This window comes from Clavelina lepadiformis, chromosome 6, assembly GCF_947623445.1.
Source record: "Clavelina lepadiformis chromosome 6, kaClaLepa1.1, whole genome shotgun sequence".
Classification (NCBI taxonomy): domain Eukaryota; kingdom Metazoa; phylum Chordata; class Ascidiacea; order Aplousobranchia; family Clavelinidae; genus Clavelina; species Clavelina lepadiformis.
This window is the reverse complement of record NC_135245.1, coordinates 101,594-123,335: the sequence shown is the minus strand read 5'-3', so window position 1 is coordinate 123,335 and position 21,742 is coordinate 101,594. Positions and strand designations below refer to the sequence as shown.

The window sequence follows — 21,742 nt, the reverse complement described above, 5'->3', positions numbered from 1 at the left end:
TACCGCTAGCGATTAATTTAGCAACATATTGAAGATACTAGGCCTATACGAAATATTTGTATGGAATTTAAAGATGAACTGGCAAGATAAGCCAAATATTTTTGAATTAGGATGTTTTGTCGTCAACTGATGCATATTTTGCCGTTTTTTTTACTTCCAGCTTTGTTTGAAGTAATTTTGTTACAAGCCACGAATTGTAGACGAGACGATACAAACGAAAAATTCGGGTTGGCTTTACCGTGGTCTTATTAAAGATAGGCGGTTAGGTTAGCAGAAAAGCAATGCAAAAAGTTGATTTTGGCTATTTTAGGTTTTATTGGAGTTAAACTTAGATTAGAAGGTAGATTTAGGTTAGTATGTTATAGTATTTAAGTTAGGTTAACAAAAAACTTTAAAAATTAGCTTTGAGCGCAGGATTTTTGGTGGTGAAATAGTGGTGTCAGCAGTTAGAAATAATTTGTAGTTAACTTTTGAAGTGCTACTTTATTCTACCATTACTTTTATACTGTAATACTGCAAAGGCTTACTGTAGATTTCATGCTTGTTTGCATTTTGCCATTCAGGACTTGCCTGACTGCAAGTCAATCAAATAAAAATTTGACAAGCAAACCACGCACCTACAGACTTTTGGGGTAAACATGCTTACTTTTTATCAACGCGTTTGTATTCAGGTTGACCTGGGGCTGCAACCCCATCAGCCCCCGCCTTAATCATCTATACTGGTTACAAAACTTCCGATTAATAAATTTAAACACCACCTTGTAAGTCCACTTTCAATTTTGTATGCATTGTGTTTGTAAACAAACAAAGACTTATTATGATGTAACTGAGTGCTTTCTAACTTGTGATAATCGATATGATATCATAGGTATGATATCATGGGTATGAATGGAACGCAATGTCTACTTTAAGTGATTTTAAAAGATATCAAGATTAAGAATTGAACCTAGATAACGGGAGTCATGGTGCATACACGAATCCTCTTTTACTTGCTTTTCTTTCGAAAAAATTGCCAATTGTCAACTAAATTTTTTATGCCATTACAGTTACAGACAACCATTTTTTTGTTTATTTGCTATAAATCGACGTGATGAGTAGAATGTGTGGTGTGCATGTTGATCAATCTTGTGTGTGCACTGTGCAGATGCCACACTTTCCACTGTGTTCGTTACCTAACTCTGATCTGTGTAAAAGACCTTTTAAAATGCCTTGCATCCGTTAATTCAATTGTTGCAGCAAAGAGTATATAAGACAATTTATTCTAAAATAAAAAACTAGGAAGCAGCAGACACAAAATACTGGACATTTTTTGACAACATGTGAAGAATTTTTATTATCTTTATGATGAGGCACACACACATCCCAAAGTGGGGGTTGTAACTTCCAAAACCCCCTTCTTGCCTAAGCCACTGGTGGAAAGTGTGGCAGCTGCACGCATGAAATTTATCAACGTCCACACAGAAGTTTTTGTCTTCACGCCGTTTTACAACAAACAAACAAAATATCTTGTTTGAATGCCAATTTCTATTCAATAAACAAAGAATTGAAGCTTCAGTGAATTCCATTACTCCAGAATTTGCTTCTTTTCATGCACAATTTCTCGTCGAGAAATGCTCTACTTGCCAGTGAGGCTCACAATAAATAATAATTATATATCATTGATAATATATTTGTGTAATAATATTTTTTCGGTTGCTACTTTGAGTGACTTATATTAGTTTAAACGTTTTACAACGGAGCCCAAGTTGAAATTAACCTTAACCTAATCAACTTACAAATTGCAAACATATATTTCAGTCTAAATCTACCTACAATTTGTTCCACTAAGTTTTCTTACTGCTCGTAGTGGAAAGTGCGGCACATGCGTGAGTGAACCTCTTCGCCATGTAGCGTGTTAAACTCTTCATGTTCAAACTGATCTGTAATAGACAAATAGGTTAAAGACGATCAGTTGATTGCCAAGTTATCATAAATAAATAGAGAATTGAAGCCTGTATTTCAGCACGCAAAATGTTTAGTTAAAAATGCCATTCATTTCAATCCAGCTCACAGTGGGTTATTGTTTGGTTTATTGTTGGTGAAATTAGGGCTGGGGTAATTACCCGGCAGGCAATAGCTAGTTGCTGAACATTTTATTAGCCGAAAAAAATGTACATGTAGGAAAGAATTTGGAGAAAAAAGTTTGGGTAATCCATGGACTTGTCGAAATATGCTGCTCTGTCAATCATTTTCAGGCTTAAATAGTTTGTTTTTCTGATAAAATTTCAAGGTAGCATGACATATGTTGCCGATACAATACTTTTAATATGCTTCCTTGGATTAAACAGTAGGTTTGTTTGAAATTAACAATGTGGCTTCCGTTTAGTGACTATGACAGTTTACTGCTTTCAATCGCTGCCACTAATGCAATGTGGTAATTGGGTAAATTCCCAGCCCTAGGAGAAATACAGATTGTGTCTGTGAATAATAATAAATTCTGGTTCAACTTAAGTTTGAAAAGTTATAAATGAAATTATAGGCTATAAGTTTAGGGCCGAGCATAGATAATAAAACTTCAGTTGTTTCACCAGGTTGACTCATTTCATTGCTCTCTCTAGTTGTTGTTTATGATGGAGAGTAACGCGCCTTACGTGACCAATCTTGTCAACAGCATCATCGGTGTCAGTGTCCTTGCGATGCCGTTTTGCATGAAGAAATGCGGCTTACTTCTTGGGCTGGGCCTTCTCATCGGAATGTCTTGGCTCACCTATATATCCTGCAACATGTTGGTGCAATCAGCAGTTTATAAAAAAAGACGAACATATGAATATTTGGCGTTTTATACAATTGGTCCGAGTGGAAAGTTTCTTGTTGAATTGAGCATGATTGGACTAATGCTGGGTACTTGTGTTGCCTTTTATGTTATCATTGGTGATTTAGCAACTCAAATTTTGTCCAATTTTGTTGGAGCAAGTGCAATTCAGTTGAGAACATACGCGATTGTGTTCTGTGCTTTATGTGTTGCTCTTCCACTGGGTCTAATGAAGAACTTATCTGTGCTAGGTTTTATTGGATTTTTTTCTCTCATATTTTACTGCATCTTTGTCTGCGTCATGTTCGCCAATTCACTGAGTAGTGGACTTCTTACGTTTGATTGGATCCATAAAATAGAACTTTTCAAGCCATCAGGTGTCTTTCAATGTTTGCCAATATTTGGACTCGCCTATGCCTGCCAGTGCCAGTTATTTGTTGTCTATGATTCACTTGAAAATGTGTCGATAATGAGAATGGAAAATATTGTTGTAACTTCTTTGAAGATTGTTACTTCAGTCTACTGCATGGTTGCTATCCTTGGTTACCAGAGCTTTCTTGACCAGGTTGAAGGAAATGTCTTAAAAAACTTTTCTCCGAATGTCATGCTGGAGTTAATTAAACTTGGTTTTGCTGTTTCAGTTGTGGTCGGGTTTCCTTTAATGATATTTCCATGCAGGCAGAGCATCCATACACTATTCTTCAGCAAACAACCCGGTGATGGAATAGCAACAACCACCTACATCGAACCATTCACATTTAAAGCCATCACCCTTTGCATCGTCTTGTCTACTATGATGGTGGCAGTTTTTATTCCAAATGTGGAAACTATCTTGGGCTTGACAGGTGCAACAATGGGATCTTTTATTTGTTTTATATTTCCTGGGATAATTTTCTCAAAAGCTTCCCCGAAAGGTGACACGAATATATCAAAGTTTGTTCTCGGAATAGGATGTATCCTGCTAGTAGTTTGCACCTACTCAAACGTATACTCAGCCATAAATCAATCGTACCTCGCTCCCAAGCAAAATCTTCCTGTGAAAGGAGATGTTGTCATCGTTCCGCATGAGCAGTTTCTGAAGGAAGCTGGAGAGAAGGTTGATGAAATTATTCCAGAACCAACGAAACCTCCGTTGGCAGAAGTTGTGGATAATGAGCATCGACATGAGCCGGCAAATCCTCTTCCTCCTGATCTGGAAGAATTGAAAGATGGAAAAGAAGTCGCTCAGGAGGTTGCAAATGATGGTGCAAATGATAAACCTGACTCCATCGCAATGAAACCTGCACAGGAGGAAAGAGATTTTGCTGAGGATAGAAATGACCCTAAACAACATAATAGCATAGAGGACAAGGAAGATGACCCTGATGACAAGAAAGATCTGGAACGTGATGTTCCGGATACAATGGATCAAGAAGTGCAAAACATATTGCCTGAAAAAGATTTGCAATCTGATAATATAAATCCCAATCAGGTGGAAACTGCAGAAGAAAACGTTGAAGAGAACGATTCTCGTGGAAATATGGACCATGCAGAAGAACTTGCCGTGAAGAAGGAAGATGTTCGGAAGACTGACAATAGTGTTGATGAAAATGAACTGCTGGATAAGATCAGAGAGCAGCAGAAGAAGCAGCACGAGCTTTTGGAGAAGCAGGAGAAGTTAATTAAAGCTCTTGAGGATCAACACCGAAAAGATCCCGCTAAAACTGCAGAGGAAGGCGGAGGTAAGTTGGAAGGTGACTTGAAAGCTGAAGAGGAAGCTGCTGATCCCGTGGAAAAAGCAAGAAAGCCTGCGGAAACGGATTTGGCATCAGATCTAACATTGCAGGATGAAAAACGAAAAGAGCCCTCCTCCGATGTAGATGTGCGGAAGGATGTTCATAAAGAAGAACCTGCCAAGCAGGTTGATGTTTTGCCACCAGATGACGAGAATAAAGTTAAAAGATCAAAAGAGAAGCTGAAAGAAGATCAGGCCCTTAAAGTTGCTGAGCCAGTGCATGGTGGAAAAGCAGCAGAAGAAGATCGACGTGATCCCAGAGATCTTAAAGGTCCTGATGAGGAAAACAAGGTGTTTATATTTTGTAATATCAACTCGTTTGTTGTCTGCGTCTGTCCATGACTTGGTTTATTGTTTGCATTTCAACAATGGTATTTCTTGTCACAGGTTGCAAGAGGTGATGGGGAAGAAGATACAAAAGATGAAGATCCTAAGAAGAAAGAAAACCTTGAAGATGTTGGAGTAGATTTAAAGAATGTTGATATTCAAGGAGACGAAGATAAAAGGAAGAAGGATGCTGAAGATAATGATCTCAACCTTGAAAAAAAGCCAAAAGCTCGGGATCTGAAATCTTTGGATGTTGATGCAATCGAGGCTCAACTAACCTAAATCTTCAGAAGGATCTTTCATCATAATTTTGTCAATTTTCAGCTGCACGGCGCAAATCGGTGTTTCAAGAAGAAAAATGAATCATAGTTGGCTTTGATTTGTCGGACAGGCTTGGATCGTAAAGAGTGAAATTTTCCAGTTTTGTCAACACTCCTGTCATAGCATTGTGGGGATCTTGTCATAAGATATCAATATTTTAAGAGTGTATTTTATTTTGTTGTGTCATTATTTAGTGACAGTGAGCATTCTTATGCAAGAATTCTGTATATTTGCATTTACAAAATTTTATGTGCTTACATCTAATACTAATACAATAGAATCTGCTTAGTAAATCCACCTTGGGATCAGCCAGCTTTGAATTTTTTTAAGCAAACTACAAAACCGTCGTCAAAAATGCCAAAAATTTAGCCAAAATTTGTGGTGAGTCAGTAAATAGTTCCAATCATGAATATTGTCTGGCTTACACTTCATGATCTTGACCAGGTCTTGACTTGGCCAAACGTGGACAACCAGACATAACATGAGTTCTCAGATTAATTTCTTTTAGACTTGCCCTGAGAAATTTGTGCTAAATTCACTTCAATGATTTTGTAAGCAACATTGAGCTGTAATAATGATGACGATGATTGAAAAATGTGGTTGTTTTTTGATGAAATGTGTATTTCATTGGGAAATCTCTTCGCTTATTTGGTTTAACTAAACAGCTTTTCCATTTTACTAAACATCAAACTTCTTCAAAATTATTCTGTGTTGTGGCTTGGTTCGCTTGTCACAAAGTGAAAGTTGAATTTTCTGCTTATTTTATCTTGTTTCGTTGCGTTGCTGCTTGCCAATATAATTTGGGTAAAATCGTGGAGTTTTTTCGCCCAATTCAGATTTTTTGTTCCTATATTGTCGGGTGATGGAAATATTCATGAAAATGCAGTTTGAGTTTTTTTAATTATGTTTTACTTCAAGGTGATTTGCTAATTTAGTAAAAATGTGGCACGAAGCTCGAAAACAAGAGAAGGTGCTTCGGAAAGTGATCGTTGATTATCGGCGTCGTGCCGAGAGAAGACACGAGTATTATGACAAAATAAAGCAGGACCCAACTAAATTTATGCAGGTGATGATTTACGCTTTAATGTTTCTATTTAATTAAAGAAATATTTTCTGAACCATAAACTCATTTGACACATCACCAGGTCCATGGTAAGAGATGCAAGTTATTCATAGACGAAACCAACCAATCAAGTGACAGTTGTCACATGATGCCATGGCAGGGAGACAAGTCTAATATGATTGACAGGTGTCTAAATATTTTTATGATTGATTTGTGTCAAGGAGTAACTAAACTGTGTGTTAGGTTTGACGTGAGAGCCCATCTTGATTTCATAAATGAACCAAAACCTTCCAATCAGACAAAATCGCTCAACGACAAAGAAGAAAGAAGATTGAATTACGAAAGATATCGGATCCTGGTTTATAACAAACACAAGTAAGATTCAGGCTCAAATGATAAAAAATAAATATTCATTTTGATGGAAAGATTCACCGAGTGACCCAGTTGAATGTATGTGATATTAGATTTGGCATTCAGAATGTGGTAAATCAGGTTATTTGGGTCACAAAATATGAATAATCAACTATTTATAGCATTTGCATAATCTTTTTGTTGAATATAGACATGTAAAAGCAATTGTTGTACTTCAACCAAAACTTGCTAAACCCCCTGAAGTTAGTTTGAAGCAACTTGTTTTGACTTTTATGTCTGCCGCAAAATGTTTTTTGAAGGAATGTCAGCGAGTCCCAACATCTTCATAAGATTCACGTCAACGAGAGCTATCCTGACCTCAATGCACAAAAGCTCGAGTCTGAAGCAAAGAAGCAGCAACTTGCCACAACGAAAGCTTCCATCGGGTTTGATTACGGAGCGGACGTGGTTGGAGGAGCAGCGGAAGTTGAGGAGGAAGGTGAGACTGCTGCTCTATTGACGAAGATTTTAAAAATGTCATGCTCGGTGTTACATGATCAGATTCAAGTGATTCAGACGAGGACTTCATGTTTGACCTTGAGGACATTCCGCCTCTGAGAGAGCTGAATCCTGATGATCTGGAGGACATAGAGAAGTTCTCTTTGGATTTCGGGATGGGTTACACAGACTTTGTCCGCTCCATGGACCAAGACCAGGAGATGCAGGAGAGGATTGATAAAGCGAGGGAAGTAGAATCGGAGAAACAAAAGATGGCCGGGAAAAAGTCGAGGAGAGAAAGGAGAATGCTCCGGGATGAAAGACTAAAGGTGGGTCGAGTAAATTGATCTTTCAAAATCTCATCACTAATCTGTTCATGTTTATCACAGGATCGCGTGATAGGTCCACTCAGTTACATGCAGAAGGGAAGTGGGAATGAGTCAGGTGAGTTTGGGAACCAACTTCACCACAAACTCTTTACAGGAATGAAAACGATGGTTCTTTGCAGAGACTGAGTCTGAGTCTTCGGATGAAGAGCATCCAAGTTGTGAAGGAAAGATAGAATTTATCACTAGTTTCGGAGCTGACAAGTCGGTGGAGTTTTTATTTTCTGCTGCCACTTTGATTAAATTCGGATCCCAGGATGCAGCGATTTTAAACATTAGAAGTTTACTTTCTTGTCCCTTCAAGGGACTGTGGATAATTTCAATTAGTTTGTGTGTAATGGATAACCCAGCTGGTGTACGCCTTGCTGCTAACGGCTGTTCTTGAATGCTCACTGACAAGACCTTGCATGTATTTTTCAGTGGGAATGCCCCTGATCGAGCTTGTGCCGCGCCACCTACAGATAAACCGAACAAATCAGCCCCTGCCAGGCATAAGTTAAACTCACACAGTCGCAGATCAAGGTCACGGGGTCGTAGAAGTAGGTCAAGATCTCGAGGGCGCAGGTCAAGGTCACGCTCTCGTAGGTCTCGGTCACGGGGTCGTAGAAGTCGGTCAAGGTCAAATGATCGGTACTGGTTTTGGCGTCTTTGTTGTATATCTTGGATACAAATCAGTGTTTATTATGTAACCACTCCTCCAATTGCAGTGGAAGATCGTGGTCACGTGATAAAATAAGGTCACGAGAATCCTATTCAAGAGGTCATAGGTCAAGGTCAAGAGAAAAAAGCCCACATTTTGTAGATCGCAGGTCACATGCTGTCACAAGGTGTGTTGGCTTGTTACATCATAAAGCCAGTTATTTCTTCCACGACAACCTTGAAGTTTGTAAACATTTTCTTCAAATGAATCAGGAAGGATCTGACAAATATGAAGCCGGCTCCAGGTTCAAGTGCAGTTGACTTGAAGAAACTAACACCTCAAGAAAAATTAAAGATTAGGATGCAGCGGGCTCTAAAGAAACAGGTCGGTTAATTTGTTAAGAGACTTGTTTGCAGTGAACGTAATTATCCTTAAAATTCTTCGCAGTTGAAAGCAGACCACGCTGCGATGGAGGACAAAAGAGCTCAGGTCTACAACGAGCAGATGGAACGGGAGGAAGATTTAAGGGAAATGACGAGGAAGATGCGAAGACAAGAGGAGGATAGATACAACAGGTTCTGATTATTTCATCACAATCTACTTGACGTTTTATGGAACAAATTTGCATTCTGATTTAGGGATTCCCCACATGGTTACCACAGATGAGTGGTGTAAACCACTTGCTTAAGATTTAAGCACGAGTTGGTGAATTGAAACGGCATGTGCTGTTGTTCTACTATGACTTTCTAAGACAATCCGTTTCATCTTTTCAGTTTAGTACGTTTATTAAACATATTACCAAGTACTGTACTGCAATAAAGTTTTGGCGATGAATTGATGATATGATAATGGCAGATACGGGAGATAATAAGTGCATGGCCATGATGGCAATGATTAGGCGGTGAACACTGGATTTGCCAGGATGAGTTAAATGTTGGTGAATGTGGCATCCGGGGATGCAGCCGCCTTTCCAATATCTTCGGTTTGCAACATCACTGCGTTCCACGCTCGCTAAATAAATTTAACATGTTATCACGATACGTTAAATCTGGTGAATTTTATAAACTCTTTTGTCTCACATTGAAAGCTAAACCATCTGGGATTGAATGATTTCTTGAGAAGTTTAAATTGACTTTTGAGCCTTGAACTCCAATTGGACTTTTCTTGGCAATCAGCTCAGCCATTTGCAAGGCCTCTTCCCATAATGCATCAGAATCCTTTGAGACTTTGCTTCATGAACACAAGCAAATGTTACGGACGTTACGTACCTAAATTTTTATATAATCTAGGGGTGGAAGTCAAGTTGTATACTGTATAGTTAATTGCACGTGATTGTTTTACTCAAGAATCAGGATGAAAAGTACGCAGCATGCGACTCCAAATAAATTATTCATTAAACTGAGTAGTGCTTGTCTGTAGGCAAATGGCCTTTCAATTTCAGAGCCACCAAGAGCTTAAGTGCATAATTACTTCAAACCCCATATAAATGGCAAATATATATCATTAGTAGGTGCATTATTTAGACTAATTCTATGCATTTCGACAAATTTACCAATTTTAAGCTGAAGTTATCAACCTGTACCACTTGAGCTCTCTCTAAAAGCTTGTGTGATTTCAGCAGCATGCATAGAATATGTTATTAGTTGGATAATATAATATCGCTCTCCTTTACATTACCTTACTTGACGGAAATGTTACTTCTGGCCAATTTCGATTTGTTGTGAAAACTTGCTATGAAATGTTTTTATGCTGAGACATTTCTTGGTCTTTAACCCACTCATGATCTCACCTCACCAATCCACAAGCAAGCGCCTCTGATGAAGTAAAATCCCTCCCAGTGAAACAAAGCTCCCGGACCAGACTATCGTTTGCTACAACCTTAGGAAGTCTCTGCAGGGTTCCCATATCTTGTGCAATGGCCACATCCAGCTCCTGCACAGGTTATGACTTAGAACCTTTTCATGTTGAACATTCCCAGTGGAAACAAGCTGACTTGCCTTCACTGCAAAAACTGCATCCGCTACACACAGTCTGATATCACACGCTGTGATTACATCAAGTCCACCTCCATAGCAGGCTCCATTCACTGCTGCAATCACTGGTTTCACACACTGTATAATGAAGAAAGACTTATTTCTCATGTTGGCTCCTTACAAATGAATTAACTCACCTTTTCGATGGCGTTTGTACATTCCTGTGCAATGCCAACGATATCGTAAATTTTAAAGCCACTTCTAGCTGCGTCGTGACCTGGCTTCGGTGCCAAAGCTGCTGCAGCTTCCTCCAGATCAAGACCTTAATTAGAAAAATGATTGAAAACATTAAATTCTGCAAAAATAGTGCAGTGTTGATTAATGCAAATAAACCATTTGTAAAAGTATCTCCTGCCCCAGACAAAATGACAACTCTGACAGTTTCATCATTCGAGGCTTGATTGAAGCAGGCAGACATTTCCTTCCACATCTGAAAGTTCATCAAGTTCCCTTTGCTGAAGTATAAGATGACTTATTTAGAACTAACAAATAACTATAACAACATGGCAACTGCATGCCGGGGAGAATATTTCAATCGCTTTGCACAAGGCTACCAGTGGCAAATGGAAAACAATAATTTATTGTAATACTTCACCTGACCATTTTGACAATCAGCAAGTATGGTATGGGTGATGAAACTTGTAATGTATCATACTTGTATGATTCGACGGAAACTTTTTCAGCCATTTTACGATATTTGAGCTATGAACTGACACTGCAAAAACAATAACATTTTAGTACTGATATTTGATTCCACTTACCGCTCCGTATGAAAAGAAACCATTGTGCACTAGACATGTCCAGTAGCCCTATATCTGTTGCACACACTGGTGCACAAAATTGGTCAAAAAGTTACTTTTAATTTAATTACTAAGCTCTAATTTACATTTGTGCTGGGACTCTTATGATTTTGCACTCCGGCATGAATGGGAAGGAGTATGAGGTAATAGGACAAGATATAACTTGACCTAATTCTTCAATACTCGATGCCGGAGTGGAAATGTGACATCTACAAACGCTACATGCACAAGATTTGGGTCTCGTATACAAGTGGACAACCATGGATGACACAATTTTAGTAGCTGGGGTCTAGTGTAAAAAGGTATCCTGTGGTTGTGCACTTCTGTACTAGATCCCAAGATTCATCAACATGTACGCCTAATTTTTTGTCTTTATTCCGATTTATAATAAACGAAGAAAAGCTGGTTGCCTGAGCGCCAAATTATAATAAAGAAACATAGAATTGAGGCTTCAATGCACACCAAAATCTGCATACTTGCACGCCGAAATCGTGCGTACACAGACAAAAAAACAGGCGTGCACAGCTCAGAAATTTAGGCATGTAAGCGGGCAGTAAGAAACATTTTCAAACCTGCAAGAAGACCGTTTTATATGAATTAGTATCCTAGGTGAGGCTGAAATTAGTCCTTACACTGACCAAAGAACACGTCATGGACAGCCTTTAGTTTTTTTTGTTGTTTTGAAGCAGGTAACCTATTAGCGATATTCTGCAAATCAAAAACACGGCAGGCAAAACCCCCATTTATTATAATGAAATCTTAATTTGTTTTTTCTTTTTGCTGAACATCTCTCGGATTTTTCAGTGTCTTTCATCAAATGTTCAAATAGCTCTATCGATGGTTTACAGTTTTTAAACTTGGTGCGATATATAGGCCTAGTACAACGCTGCTAACAATACGAAGTTAACAAGTCCAAAAGATAGTGTCAGTTCAGGAATGTCGATTAGTAAGTTGTTATACTGAGGGCTATGAGGCCACCTCAAGCGCACAGCAATCCAGTTACATACATTTTCCCAGAACAATATCAAAAATGAGCTGTAACGGAAAGTGGGTAAATGGCACCTGAACTTGAGAGGTTGACCCAATTTACTACAATAATTCCTTGTTGAAATGATTATTGTGGGTGATGATATATGAGTCTCATAAGGTCGTTGTCTGCTTTTCTCACCCTCAAATTTAATTGTTCACCTCGACGGCTTATTGTCGTGTGAAGATGACAACAAAGTGGTCTATCTTTACACTGAACTTCTTCAAATTGATTTCAACAATGGTTAGACAGGAATGAAAACTGTATATACTGATTATATTGAATTTTCTTTGAACAAATAAATTTTGACAAATCATTGGCACAGCAATAGCATAAAGACGTCCATGTTACAGCTATTTTCTTAGTAGTGTGACAACCAAACCACAACCACGTGATTATATGTTACGTCATAAGTCTGCGTGTGGAAAACATCTGCATTGGAAATGATCATGTGAAGACTGCGTGATCAGAAGCGAAGAAAAAGATCTTACCTCGATTGAACTGGTGCAACGATTGGTAAATACACACGTGGGAATTGAGAGGCCAAAATTAGCCAAGATGGTGGAAATTTCGAAGTCAACAACAATGAACAGAAGAAGGATTTATGCATCACAAACAATTTACGTCATCATATAAATAAGCGATGAATTTCATTTTTTAGGGATATAGAGAGAGAGAGACAGATAGAGGAGAAATGAAAAGTTATTTTTTATACTGTAAAACGAATGTATTAAAAGCAAACGTCATTACTACGATCGGGCGACTGGAAGTTATAAATAAAAAGTGTATTCTGTTTGCTGCTGTTGTATATATTTCCTTGCAGGCGATTAAATCAATGAGTAAGTGTGCGCTAAATTGCATTTATTTATTGATGTAAGCGGAACCACCAAACTTCACGGTTAGAAGGGAAAGAGACTCATCAGTAGACAAAAAGATAGCTAAATCCACGACAGCTATCTATTGTGACGTTTAATGGACTTTGCTTAAGTCGTAACGAGTCACAGTGACGTCATAATTACGTCAAATACGACTAGGCAACAAATCAAAGCGTCATAAGTGGTGCCCCGATAACTCGGACCCAAGACCTTCACCGTGAGAGTGTTGTATGCAATACTTTAACAACGTGGGACTTCAGCGGACTTTCGTCATACATTTATCAAGATTTCTACAGCTGTTAAATTTTTTCGGAACTTCTCCCTTGCTACTTTTACCGGTACAGTGTTTTTATTGTATATTATCATTGATGGTTAATGGCTCTATGATAAACTTTTCTTATGTTTTCTAAATTGAATTTTCTTAACACATTAAAACACGTTATTGATAGTCATTTTTTCCCTGAAAATTACCGCAATTGAGCGTTATGTCCACAAGTGTTCCAATAACCATGAGCGATATTGCCACTGATAATAACCTAGTAACCTCAGTAACTTTAACCCCTTCCTCGAGCACATCGCCAGTCTCGGAAAGTGTTAAAACTGACTCTTTTATGAATGGCATTGGACCGTCTCGAACGTCTCGAGTAAAATTTGGCACTGATTATCCTACTAGCAGTCGAAATCCTGATTTCAATTTCTTCCAATCGACTCTAGATTATTATCCTCCTCGCGTTGGAATTAAAGTTTCTTTACCGCCGTTTTGGTCAGACGCCCCGCGCGTATGGTTTCAATCAGCAGATGGAGTCTTTAGACAGAACGGAATAATTTCTGAGTATGAAAAATATGATCTTGTGCTTTGTGCGCTAGATTCAAGACATATGACTCGTGTTGAACATATTATTTGTCATAAACCACAAGATAAGCCATATACTGCGTTGAAGGAAGCGTTATTAAAGGAATTCGAACTTGATGAATCTCAGAGGTTAAATCAGTTATTGTATAATGTCCAATTGGGTGACTTAAAACCTACCGAACTTTTATTTCAAATGAAAAAGTTACTTGGAAACTTTTCTGATGACAATCCAGTTGTTACGTCTTTGTTGAAAAAGTTATTTCTTGACAAATTGCCATTACATTGCCGTCAAATTCTTGCTGGCTCTTTAGAGGCTGATTTAGATGTCCTTGCTTGGCGCGCGGACGAAATTATGTCGCATTCTGATAAAACTCACCCAGCAGAGGTCAGAGTCCCAAATGTCAATTCAAATCTTTCTTCCATGAATGCAGTTCTTACCAAACGTGTGGACATGTTAGAAACCGAACTCGCAAGGCTGCGAATGCAACGTCATGTTAGCAATAATAGGCCTGATACAAACCAACGCTCGTTCGCCCGACCCAGCCGGTCGAGTCGATCACCCCAGCGTGACCGCTTTTACAGCAATCAATTTCGGCCGAACTTTTCTCCTAGCAGCCGAGGTGCTGAATATTCAGGCAGAGCTTTTAACGATGAAAGACCATGCTTCTTTCCTGGCTCTATAGATTCGGCTCAAAGACCTAGGCGCAATTTTAATCCGCCTAACCGCAAATTAAATGCTCCCAATTTGTGCTTTTATCATAGCAGGTATGGCCGAAATGCTTTAAAATGTCAATCACCTTGTGGTTGGAGGCGTGATTCATTGGCAAAAAACGCCTAGCGCCGCCGACAGGTCCTTTCGAAGTTATCGGCGGCGTAAAATCAAATTCTTTGATGTACATATATGATAATAACACTAAGCTTGATTTCATGATTGATACCGGATCGCCTAAATCTTTTGTGTGTGCAAGACATTGCTCTGATTTTACAAAAGGAAGTTATTACAATTTTCAAGCAATAAATGGCTCTACTATTAGAGTTGTTGGAAAGAAATCCTTAACTATTTCTTTGGGTTTAAAGGATGATTTCACTTGGGAATTTTTAGTAGCCGAAAACATTACGTCCAATCTAATTGGCTGTGATTTCTTGGCGTCCAATCGTTTGCTTGTGGATGTATGTCTTAAGCGTTTGATGAAGGCCTCAAACACGGCTTATTCTACACCAGACTGCTCTTTTTCACAAACCCCGCATTTTTATGCAGATGCTGAACAGAGCCAACCGAGTACCGAGTTTGACTTTGTTTACCAGAAATATTCTAAAGTATTTGACGTCACTAAATTTTCTCAACGTGCAATACCAGGCGTAACTCACCATATTGTTACCGATCCTCAAGCAGCACCAATCAAGCAGAAAATGTTTCGTTTCTCGCCAGAAAAAGAAGCCATTATTCGTAAGGAATTGGACCGGATGTTAGAATTGGGTGTAATAATTCCCAGCTCAAGCCCATTTCGTTCAAATATTGTGTTAGTACAGAAGTCAACCCCAGGGGAATTCCGACTTTGTATTGATTATCGTTTTTTGAACGCTATCACATCACCGGATACTTACTCTACCCCGTTTTTGTCTGATTTTGTTAACCACATGGCTGGGAGTTGTATTTATTCCCGCCTTGATTTGAAAAGTGCTTATTGGCTAATTAAAGTAGCTCCAGAAGATATCCCCAAAACTGCTTTTAGTTTTAAGGGAGCTACTTATTGCTTCCAACGAATGCCATTTGGACTTCGAAATTCTATGGCCACTTTCCAACGAGCAATAGACCATGTGTTACAAGGTTTATCTAACTGTTTTGTATATTGTGATGACATCATTATTTTTTCCAGTTCAGCCAAAGATCACAAAGCCCATCTCACAGCAGTTTTTGATAGGCTTTTGCAGTTTGATATGATCGTGAATAAAGATAAGTGCGTATTGGGTGCTGATTCTTTAACATTTCTTGGTCACAGACTTTCTAAACATGGAGTTCAGCCTCTGGAATCGAAGGTCAAGGCTATTATTGATTTTACAAAACCAACCAATATGAGAGATCTTCGCCGATTCTTGGGAATGGTTAATTTTTATCGCAAGTTTATTCCTAAGTGCTCAACTCTTTTAGCACCATTGAATAAGATGATCAAACCCAGTCAAAGAGGAAAAAAGCCCATCGATTGGACAACAGAAGCCAATGAAGCCTTCGACAAAGTGAAGGATGTGGTTGCAAACACGGTGACCTTGGATTTTCCTGTCAGGAATGCAACAACACGCCTGTACACTGACGCCTCACTTCATGCAGCAGGCGGTTTACTGACACAGATCGTTGACGACACTGAGCGGCCACTTGCATTTTTCTCAAAGAATTTTAACCAATGCCAATCGAAATACAGCACTATTGAGAGGGAAGCTTTGGCAGCTTCAATGGCTGTGCGTCATTTCCGCTATTATTTAGAGGGAAGAAACTTTGTTCTTTTGACTGACCACAAGCCCTTAGTTTCTATGGTTAAGCGTGACTTGTCATCGGTATCCCCACGTTTGTATAGATACTTATCATTTGTTTTAGAATTCACAGCGGACTTCCAATACATACCTGGAGATCAGAACCTAACTGCAGATCTCTTGTCACGTTCGCCCGTGACTGATCCAGCTCAAGATGCCTCTCCTGTTTCAGACGACAAACAGAACCAACAATCTGAAGAACACTACCAAACTATTGCTGGGATTGTCGAAGATTCTCCGACGCTTGATTTTAAGCGAATGGCGGCTGAACAATTCACAGACCCCACACTACAGGATTTGATTTCAGGTGATACGTCATTACAACTTTGTCAGATACCAATGACTAATCAGAATATTTCAATCTTATGTGATGTCAGTACAGGTCAGCTTAGGCCCCTTCTGCCGCAGTCGTTTCGTCGACAGGTATTTGATAAAATCCACGGACTTTCTCATGGTGGTATAAAAGCAACGCAAAAATTAATTTCCAAACGATATGTGTGGCCTCAACTTCTTCTGGATTGTAGAGATTGGGTTCGAAGATGCATAGCTTGTCAACAATCTAAAATACATAGACATGCCGTAACCCCTTTGCAGAAATTCAAGAAGCCGGATGGTAGATTTTCCCACATTCATGTTGATATACTTGGCCCTTTACCGCCCAGTAACGGTTACTCTTATATTCTGATGATCACTGATAGATTTACCAGGTTTATGGTTGCAGCTCCATTACGAGATATCACTGCTAAAGAGGTTGCCAATGCATTGATTTTAAATTGGGCCTCGTACTTTGGTGTTCCTATGAAATTAACAACTGATCGCGGTTCCCAATTTACCTCCGTACTTTTTCGCGATCTAGCGGCTTTCATGGGTACTCATCTGATTCATACAACAGCTTATCATGCGAGTAGTGACGGCGCTGTTGAAAGAAAAATACAAACACTGAAGAGAGCCCTTAGAGCTCACACACAAGATTCTGATTGGATAAACAACCTTGGTTGGGTTGTACTCGGCTTACACGCAACGATGAAAGCTGATATACAAACTTCTCCTGCCGAATTAACTTTTGGAACCACTATTCGTCTCCCAGGAGAATTCTTTGAACCACCTGACGAAGATTACCTTCCCCTGTCTAGGTATGTCACTACCCTCAGCAAAGACATGGAAAAACTTAGATACATTCCTCCGCGTGAGCCCTACCCCATTAAAACGTACGTTCACAAAGACCTTTGGACTTGTTCTCACGTTTTTGTGAGACACGATGCGCATAGGAAGCCCCTTTCACGCTTTTATGATGGTCCATTCCTTGTATTAGATCGATCAGACAAATATTTCACTCTATTAATTAAGAACAAACCTGAAAATGTTTCTTTGGATCGTTTAAAGCAAGCTTATTTACCAGGCCTAGATTTCGCTGATCATAATACTGAAGAAGAGGAGCAAATGCCTTCCTCTCTCAATGACAACTTACAATCCAATCTTCCATTTCAGCTCACTGACTTTATCGATATCTCAGAGTCAGACACAGAAGAGGATATTCCTAGTAGTGATATTCCTCAAGACATTGATGAATTACCGGCAGATACCTACACTACTAGACGAGGCAGAATAATCCGCAAACCACACCGATATCGTTAATCATGCATTTTATTTCATATGTGATTCTCATGACATTACCAGGAGCAATATTATCCCTTTCTCTGAACCTCTGTCACCGCAATGTTATTATCAATGAGTATTTTATGAAGAAACCTTCCCACACCCCATACTGTACACATCCCGATATACAAGTGTTGTTACCTTGTCAGCAGCACGGTTAAGACTGTCTTTTACTTTTTTGGAGCGAAAACCCATCATGCGCAAACGCGTATAGATCCTGCGCCCAGTCCCGCTGCATGTGCAGAATGGGCAAGACCAAAACACGCAGCTGGCTGCGGACCACTAGCGACGACCGATGGCATTACTTGGACGACTTCTACCAGAAACGTCATAACTTACAAATGGCCTACCGAATCTTCCAATACTGTATACAACGTCATTCTTATTAAATCCTTAGCTATTTATGATCATGCGAGAGGTAAAATGAGCAGTCCAATCGGATCGATGTCCTCTTGCAAAATCACTCAAGGCTCCTGTGTTTCGGGCACAAGTTGCTACATATGGGACTACATAAGTAGCAAAATAAATTGCCGATACAAACGCATAGGGCACGACAATGAGACACTTTTATTGCATTTCAATAAGCGCAATGAACTTTTTTTGTCTTGAAATTAAGTCACTAGGTGTGTCAATCCACAAACGGGTGACACGTCCTCTACCGGTAAGGATATGCCTCCATGACACAGCAAAATGCACACCTGGTGGTCTTACACTTGTCCCTTTTCAATTGCAATCGCATCAACACATTGCAAGTTGCTCGGGATTCTTCAAAAACTGCAATTCCTTTACATTGTTTTATGTTTTATGTTTTATGTTTACATGTACGCTGCAGAAGCTTATTTGTTGAATGAAGCAACAGATCTCACTAAAGAAACAATTCATCACCTGACGAGTGATATCCATTACTTAGAATGCCAAATCCAATCATTTCTGGCTGACATTTTCTATGTCGTAGGCCCTTTGTTCCCTAGTGAAGTCCTCAGCCATCTACTTGGACGTCCAGCATGCGCAATTTGAATTTGTACACAAAGATGTGCGTTTTGTTGAAAATTATATTCCTGGAAAAACAGTTTCTTTTGTTATTGATGGAAATTTCTATGTATACGACAGCTACACCCTGACCAGACGTCACAATGACCCTCACTCCATTACTCCATCCTTGGTGAATACCGGAGTTCCAATGCCCACCCATGATTTCTCTTCGCTCATTACCTTGTTTCCTGGCAACATTGGTGGACATGATGATCTCAGTGGCATCCTGGAAGCAGTCAGTTAACCTCGCCTCATACGGGATAAGCTTTACACTTTTCTTGGCGGCACACCCCAAGCTAATTCCCAAGCCGATTTATGCTATATTCAGAATACTGTCTCTAATACCTTTAAAAACACCTTTCTACAAATGATCTCTAGTATTACATCCCCAGTCATCAGTGGTATTTTGTCAATCTTGCTTATTTTATCACTTGTTTGGACCTTTATTTGGACTGTCTGGCTTTTCACAATTGCCATTCCATTTTTGGTGAAATTGACATATACTGTACTAAGTTTTCTCGTTTTCAACGAACTCCCCAATCTAGCTATAATATTGTTTCTGAAGAGGAGCAAAGCTCTCTACATCAAGAGAATATTGATATTGATCGTACTGAAAATACAAACCAGAACTTGTCCAACAATTTAATGTAATGAACAAACTTTTGCTTATGCTTGTATATTGCTGTGATCTCAGCTCACGTTACTCGACAAATATGTATCATGTCGTGTCTTATTACTTTAAACATATTCCACTTATGTATTATACCTATAATTATCTGCTTGTGCTTGTGATATTATTAATCGATATGCTTTTGAGTTTCAGACATTGTATCCTAAATGTTCGCCTACATCGTGAAGGAATCCTGATTCCAGAGCGATGTTTCTTCTCTTGTGCCATTCATTGTTTCTTTCGACTTTTTGCTTCGGTCGCCCGCTCCCTCTGCAAAAACGTTCCTACGTCACGTTCCGGTCTCGGGTGGAGAGTTATGTGACAACCAAACCACAACCACGTGATTATATGTTACGTCATAAGTCTACGTGTGGAAAACATCTGCATTGGAAATGATCATGTGAAGACTGCGTGATCAGAAGCGAAGAAAAAGATCTTACCTCGATTGAACTGGTGCAACGATTGGTAAATACACACGTGGGAATTGAGAGGCCAAAATTAGCCAAGATGGTGGAAATTTCGAAGTCAACAACAATGAACAGAAGAAGGATTTATGCATCACAAACAATTTACGTCATCATATAAATAAGCGATGAATTTCATTTTTTAGGGATATAGAGAGAGAGAGACAGATAGAGGAGAAATGAAAAGTTATTTTTTATACTGTAAAACGAATGTATTAAAAGCAAACGTCATTACTACGATCGGGCGACTGGAAGTTATAAATAAAAAGTGTATTCTGTTTGCTGCTGTTGTATATATTTCCTTGCAGGCGATTAAATCAATGAGTAAGTGTGCGCTAAATTGCATTTATTTATTGATGTAAGCGGAACCACCAAACTTCACGGTTAGAAGGGAAAGAGACTCATCAGTAGACAAAAAGATAGCTAAATCCACGACAGCTATCTATTGTGACGTTTAATGGACTTTGCTTAAGTCGTAACGAGTCACAGTGACGTCATAATTACGTCAAATACGACTAGGCAACAAATCAAAGCGTCATAGTAGACTGTATGCATTGAACAACTGTGAATAATAATACACGCAGGAAACACATGTTCGACATTTATGCCACGATTTAAAACGGAAAACAGGAAGTCATTTGCACGCAATGCAATGCCTCGCAAAGCAGATTTCCGAAAACGGAATTCTACACAGCATTCGATCTGTATACTATAATATGCCCTTATTATCACAGAGCATTTAATAAATATGCGTAGTACAGTTTCAACATTATTTGTACAGAAAATGCATAGCTCAGAGTCTAATGCTCCAAACGCAAACAGCGCCTGGTTGGAAACAATGGCTTTAAGGTTAACTTTAATTTGAAATGAACGTAATTTTTCTCAATTGTTGAGTTGTAATGGACTTGTGATAATATTATGAATTAATGTAATATAAGATTGTGTACGACATAGAATTCTCGTCTATCGAATCAGCGAAGCATAACACTGCGTGACGTAATCGATTGCTTCGTGCTTACTGTGTGTGCTTTAAGAGTTATTAGTCTCTTTTTGCTATTACGTTCAACGCCGCAACATGTCTTTATGCTGTTGCTGTCACAATGTTTTATCTTGATTTATTCGTTCAAAGAAGCTTCAATATAATCAGAATATATACTTGTCGAGGTGTACAATTAATTCTAAGATTAAGAAAAGCAGACAACGACCTTGAGACTCATTTACATCGAGGACATTAAACAATTCAACAGACAAACATTGTAGTGATTTGGTCGCCCTTACAGGATAAGGTACGACATACAACCATTTCATTACAGACTCAGTATAACTCTTTCCATGTTGTCTCGGGTATGTCAATTCCTATTTCTTTTTCCCATTGTTTTTGTATAATATTGACAATCGTAGCTTTTCGCTGAAAAATATACTCGTAGCTGCGTTTTAATGTTTTATCATGGAGGACAACGCATTGTTTTCAAGATTCTAACGGGTTTTGATGTGGTCGTTTTGTCGCGAAGTTTCGTCCCACTCATCTGGGATTGCAGATTTAAGTTTGACGTATTCGACGAATAGTTGATTGTTAGGTACAATGTGACGGTCAATCATAAGCTTGTCAAAATTTACATAATCACCGTTTATGTCAATTAGTTGGTAGTATCCTG

General features: G+C 38.9%; 4 protein-coding genes and 1 long non-coding RNA gene across 7 annotated transcripts; 4 read left to right on the top strand and 1 right to left on the bottom strand.

The window, feature by feature from the left end:
* Positions 1-28: 28 nt before the first annotated feature.
* LOC143461847 (uncharacterized) lies at positions 29-6,131 on the top strand. Its single transcript, XM_076959751.1, has 2 exons — positions 29-4,856; positions 4,953-6,131. The coding sequence occupies exons 1-2, from the start codon at positions 2,607-2,609 to the stop codon at positions 5,172-5,174; spliced, it is 2,472 nt and encodes an 823-aa protein (XP_076815866.1). The 5' UTR covers positions 29-2,606; the 3' UTR covers positions 5,175-6,131.
* A 13-nt stretch (positions 6,132-6,144) lies between these two features.
* LOC143461850 (CLK4-associating serine/arginine rich protein-like) lies at positions 6,145-8,985 on the top strand. The gene is made up of 12 exons (XM_076959754.1): positions 6,145-6,279; positions 6,359-6,462; positions 6,520-6,651; positions 6,948-7,126; positions 7,189-7,454; positions 7,515-7,569; positions 7,634-7,715; positions 7,932-8,141; positions 8,219-8,338; positions 8,424-8,535; positions 8,599-8,726; positions 8,790-8,985. The coding sequence occupies exons 1-12, from the start codon at positions 6,154-6,156 to the stop codon at positions 8,815-8,817; spliced, it is 1,542 nt and encodes a 513-aa protein (XP_076815869.1). The 5' UTR covers positions 6,145-6,153; the 3' UTR covers positions 8,818-8,985.
* Positions 8,911-12,349, bottom strand: LOC143461852 (delta(3,5)-Delta(2,4)-dienoyl-CoA isomerase, mitochondrial-like). Of its 3 annotated transcripts, none has more exons than XM_076959756.1 (8): positions 12,047-12,349; positions 10,780-10,899; positions 10,518-10,639; positions 10,322-10,446; positions 10,149-10,262; positions 9,941-10,083; positions 9,231-9,381; positions 8,911-9,162 (listed from the first exon to the last, which is right to left on the bottom strand). In XM_076959756.1, the coding sequence occupies exons 2-8, from the start codon at positions 10,869-10,871 to the stop codon at positions 9,079-9,081; spliced, it is 831 nt and encodes a 276-aa protein (XP_076815871.1). In that variant the 5' UTR covers positions 10,872-10,899; positions 12,047-12,349; the 3' UTR covers positions 8,911-9,078. The 3 variants fall into 3 exon arrangements, with proteins under 3 accessions (XP_076815871.1, XP_076815873.1, XP_076815872.1); XM_076959758.1 differs by having other exon boundaries at positions 12,153-12,349; XM_076959757.1 differs by having other exon boundaries at positions 11,557-12,071.
* Positions 12,350-12,372: 23 nt separating this feature from the next.
* Positions 12,373-20,367, top strand: LOC143461855 (uncharacterized). The gene is made up of 2 exons (XR_013118097.1): positions 12,373-13,224; positions 19,777-20,367. It is a non-coding gene; the product is annotated as an uncharacterized LOC143461855 (long non-coding RNA).
* Positions 13,261-14,591, top strand: LOC143461851 (uncharacterized). Its single transcript, XM_076959755.1, has one exon. The coding sequence runs from the start codon at positions 13,372-13,374 to the stop codon at positions 14,575-14,577; it is 1,206 nt and encodes a 401-aa protein (XP_076815870.1). The 5' UTR covers positions 13,261-13,371; the 3' UTR covers positions 14,578-14,591.
* Positions 20,368-21,742: the final 1,375 nt, after the last annotated feature.

Excerpts from the sequence above, each read along its gene's own strand:
- LOC143461850 (XM_076959754.1), top strand. The coding sequence starts at position 6,154 with ATGTGGCACGAAGCTCGAAAACAAGAGAAGGTGCTTCGGAAAGTGATC. Across the intron at positions 6,280-6,358 it reads ACCCAACTAAATTTATGCAG|GTCCATGGTAAGAGATGCAA; the intron begins GTGATGATTTAC and ends ACACATCACCAG. Across the intron at positions 8,536-8,598 it reads AGCGGGCTCTAAAGAAACAG|TTGAAAGCAGACCACGCTGC; the intron begins GTCGGTTAATTT and ends AATTCTTCGCAG.
- LOC143461852 (XM_076959756.1), bottom strand. The coding sequence starts at position 10,871 with ATGGCTGAAAAAGTTTCCGTCGAATCATACAAGTATGATACATTACAA. Across the intron at positions 10,640-10,779 it reads CTGATTGTCAAAATGGTCAG|CAAAGGGAACTTGATGAACT; the intron begins GTGAAGTATTAC and ends CTTATACTTCAG. Across the intron at positions 10,447-10,517 it reads AGGAGATACTTTTACAAATG|GTCTTGATCTGGAGGAAGCT; the intron begins GTTTATTTGCAT and ends TTTCTAATTAAG.
- LOC143461851 (XM_076959755.1), top strand. The coding sequence starts at position 13,372 with ATGTCCACAAGTGTTCCAATAACCATGAGCGATATTGCCACTGATAAT.
- LOC143461847 (XM_076959751.1), top strand. The coding sequence starts at position 2,607 with ATGATGGAGAGTAACGCGCCTTACGTGACCAATCTTGTCAACAGCATC. Across the intron at positions 4,857-4,952 it reads GTCCTGATGAGGAAAACAAG|GTTGCAAGAGGTGATGGGGA; the intron begins GTGTTTATATTT and ends TTCTTGTCACAG.